This window comes from Coenobita brevimanus, chromosome 107 (assembly GCF_032717465.1).
Source record: "Coenobita brevimanus isolate Jiangsu-jjx chromosome 107, ASM3271746v2, whole genome shotgun sequence".
Taxonomy (NCBI): Eukaryota; Metazoa; Arthropoda; class Malacostraca; order Decapoda; family Coenobitidae; genus Coenobita; species Coenobita brevimanus.
The window spans coordinates 27,248,233-27,251,996 of NC_137060.1; the positions used below are offsets into that span (position 1 = coordinate 27,248,233).

At 48.2% G+C, this 3,764-nt stretch overlaps 1 protein-coding gene across 1 annotated transcript; it reads right to left on the minus strand.

The window, feature by feature from the left end:
• Positions 1–306: 306 nt before the first annotated feature.
• LOC145416762 (protein extra-macrochaetae-like) lies at positions 307–636 on the minus strand. Its single transcript, XM_080285685.1, has one exon. The coding sequence runs from the start codon at positions 634–636 to the stop codon at positions 307–309; it is 330 nt and encodes a 109-aa protein (XP_080141811.1).
• Between the last annotated feature and the right edge of the window lie 3,128 nt (positions 637–3,764).

The following is a 3,764-nucleotide window of genomic DNA, read 5'->3' on the forward strand; positions in this document are numbered from 1 at the left end:
TTTAATATGGCGCCGAGTACAGATGGGGAATTTCAAGTCAGTTTTCATTCGCATCCCTCAGAGTTTCTTGGTGTCTTCAAAATAACACTATGCTTTGTAGATCTCCGCAGACTGCAGGTATATATGCCACGTCCTAAGTTTAAAGAACACACCAAGTCATCTGCCTTCCTTTCGTGTCCATTTTTGGCCAGGACACGATGGAGACAAAATATAAAACAGGTAATTGGTACATGTAGTTTACATATGCAGTTTCTTCGGTGAGAGGATTGTGGGTGCGAAAGTGAAATTTGAAACTGGAGTGTATGATCAGGTGGCTGGCTGATTATTCTCCTCGTCGAATACTGAGTCGTCCTCGGTCTCTGCCTCTTCGTTCTCGGTTTCTGTCTGTGTCTCGTCCTTGGGTTCGGGCGAGGCGGCCAGCTGGTCTTGCAAGTCGCAGATGTAGTCAATAACAGACTGTATTAACTCGAGTCTTGATATGGGCTGATCCTTAGGGCAGAAGGGGACCAGCTGCTGTAGTCTGTCGAAGTACATAAGAACCTGTGTGGCCTCAGCTAGGGTCGGAGATTTGCTATTCTTTCCCTCCAACACCCCAACCACGGCCTGGAGTGGCGAGGCGCAACGCTGAGCCTTCATAGTGGCGAAAACACGTTATTTCAGCGTGGTCTAGGGCTCGACTGATGGTTGAATGGGATCCCAAGAGGTATATATAGACGCGGTCCGACCACGCTCCGCCTCCCTTCGCTCTGTGCAGGTGGGCCGGGTTTGGGTGACAGCTGGGACGGTTCTCTCTCTCTCTCTCTCTCTCTCGTGCAGGTGGCTCATTCCGAACACCAGCTGTCCTTGTGACGGCGGCTGCTTCCCTTATTAACGATTTATTTGGCGTGGGAGCTGTAATTAACGGGTAATTTGTTTGACGTAATACAGTAGTGGACAGTGTTGGGTGTAGCTGTTGTTGATATCGAACACCAGATGACGGATGATTACAAAGCCTGCTGGATCTAACCTGCTGTAAATATTAACTCCTTTTGTACCAGCACTTCTCTTTTGTTTTTATTTATTACATTGTTCATGCCAGATTATAGGCAACTTGGGAAAGACCTTAGGTGATTGACTAATGAACGAGTTAATTATTGTGCCTGTTTCAGTCTGATGGCGTTTTTTCATAAGCTAAATAGAATACATTAACCAGAAGAAATTAAAAACGTCCTTGGGTGTTACATTTTAGAATGACTGAAATGCCCATAATTTATTTATGATTTGTGAACTGTTTACATAATATTGCAGTTTGTTATGCTGATGTTTGTGTTAGTAGTACCGTAATTTGTGTTGTTGACATTGTTGTTACTGGTATTGTATATATATGCATTATTTTTGTGGACGAAAATAATTGTTTACGTGTGTGTGTGGAGGGGATTCTCATTATCCGATGTCATTCATCCTGTCACTCAGCCCCATTCATTCTATCACTCACTTTCTTCACCTTTACGCTTAACATACCTTTGAATCCTCCGCCCTCTTCCCCTCCCCTCTCCTTTCATTTTCCTGTTTCCTCTCTTCCTCCTCGCACTTCCTGTTGCTTCTTCCTCATTCGTCATTCTTCCTTTCGCCCCCTTTCTCATTTACCCTCCATCCTTTTCCTTTCCTTTCTCATTCTCCCTCCTGTCTTTTCCTAATCTTTCTTATTCTCCCTTTTCTTCCTTCTCTTTTCCCCTTTCTTTCTCCCCTTTTCACTTTCCATTCTTCCTTTCTCCTCTCATTTCCCCTTTCCCCGTTCGTCGTTTTCCTTCCCCCTTCCGTCTTTCTCATTCCATACCCCTGACTTTTCAGTCCTCCCCCCCCCCACCCACTTAGCTTATGACACGATTCCTATCACTCCATTTACCCCTACTTTTCCCTCTCATTTCATTCCCCCACCTCACATCCCACTCTTATTCCTTCTTGTCCCCATCTCTCATCCTCTTTGTCTTTTGACCCCCTTCCTTCATGGCCATTTCTTTCCCCTGACTCCCACTCAGTTCTGTCTGTCCTTCCCCACTCCCTTGCCCTCTCAGCCGCTTCCTGTGATTTCTTCTCCCTGCGGCTTACAGTAGCCTACACTGATTCCCTCTCCCTTTCCCACCCTCCCCACTCATCTCCCTTTCTCACATTCTCCATAACCACCTCCCACCCCTCTGTATCTACCAGGTACCAGCTCCCTTTCTTATCTTTCATTTTTTATAGGTTTAGTAGGAAGAGAAACATGAGACTGGACGGAGAAGGGCCAGTGGGATGAAAAGGAAATACAGTGTTTGAGTGCAAATGTATAGCATAAGTTTCCCTTCTCATTCCCTTCCTCTGAGCCCCCTCCCCCCATCTCTCAACCCCCCATTCCCCACTGCCCACTCTGACCTCTCACCCTTCATTCATATGACCCCTGACCTACCTCACCACACACCACTCATTCCTCACCCTCACCTACCCCAGTACAACTCCCTTCTCTGCTCATTATCATACTTTGCTTTCCTCACTCACCTTCCCATTTTCTTTTTTACTCCTCACCCACATATCTATTGTATACCGTCTCTCATCCGTCTGCCATATCTCTGCCCTTCTCCTCAACCCCCCAGTCCCACCCCCGTTATCCCTCTTTCCCTTTTGGTACTACATCATTCCCCCACCCCTTACGCATACCCCCTCCATTCCCCTCAACTCCCCACTTCATCTGTACCAAACACCCCTCATCATCAACATCATCATCATCATCATCATCATCATCATCTTCTTCTTCTTCTTCTTCTTCTTCTTCCCCCTTCTCTCCCCATTCATATCTTCTCTCCTCACCCCTTTCCCCTCCGTTTGTCATTACTCCCCACACACCCTTAATCAACACCAATCCCTGATTCCCCATCCCCTATGATTCTTCCCCATCTTCCGTCATCTCAGACCTCCTCCTCCTCTTGCTCCTGCTCCTCCTCCTCCTCCTCCTCTTGCTCCAGCTCCAGCTCCTCCTCCTCCTTCTCCTCCTCCTCTTCCTCCTCCTCCTCCTCCTCCATCCGTCCATCCATCCATCCATCCATCTATCCCTCCTTCAGTTTAGCAGGAAAAGAAACAAGAGTACTGTGAGAAGGACCAATGGGATGAATTAATATAATGTTATAGGTTAATTCTCCTCTGTCACTCCCCCGTTGTCACTCTATGTTCCCCAGTCTTGCATATCACCCACCACCCCACCCACCCCAACCCTCATCTTCTCACCAACCCCGCTGCGTCTCCCCCCCATCATTCCTTCCCCCCCCCCTCTCCTAGACCCTCGGCCTCCTGCAGATCCCCGCCCCTTTCCCCTTCGTTCTCCCCTCGTATCTCAAACTATTCTCAGTCCTTTGACCATCTAACCTATCTCAACTACTCTTCCCCATCCCCCTTCCTGTTAACATTCATCTTTCCTCATCTTCCTCTTTCCAATTCAATTTCATTCATTTCCTTTTCCTCAAATTTCCTCTTACCATTCTTCTTTTACCCTCATCCCCCTTTCATCTTACTCCCAGCCCTCACCACCCTGTTTCAGACACCCACCCTCTCACTCTCCCACACCCAGTTTCTCCCCCCTCCCTCTGTCCCCCACCTCTCCCACCCCTTGCAGACCAACAGATGTTTAGGTCGGAAGGAACACCCGCCCACAGTTCCCACACACCCCTCTTCCCCCTCCCCCTCCCCCATTACTCCCACCCCTTCTCCCCCCCCTATCCACCCTTCCTCCCTCCTCACCCCCAATACATTCTCAC

Bases quoted from the DNA above. Each gene is read 5' to 3' on its own strand.
- LOC145416762 (XM_080285685.1), bottom strand. From the start codon at position 636: ATGAAGGCTCAGCGTTGCGCCTCGCCACTCCAGGCCGTGGTTGGGGTG.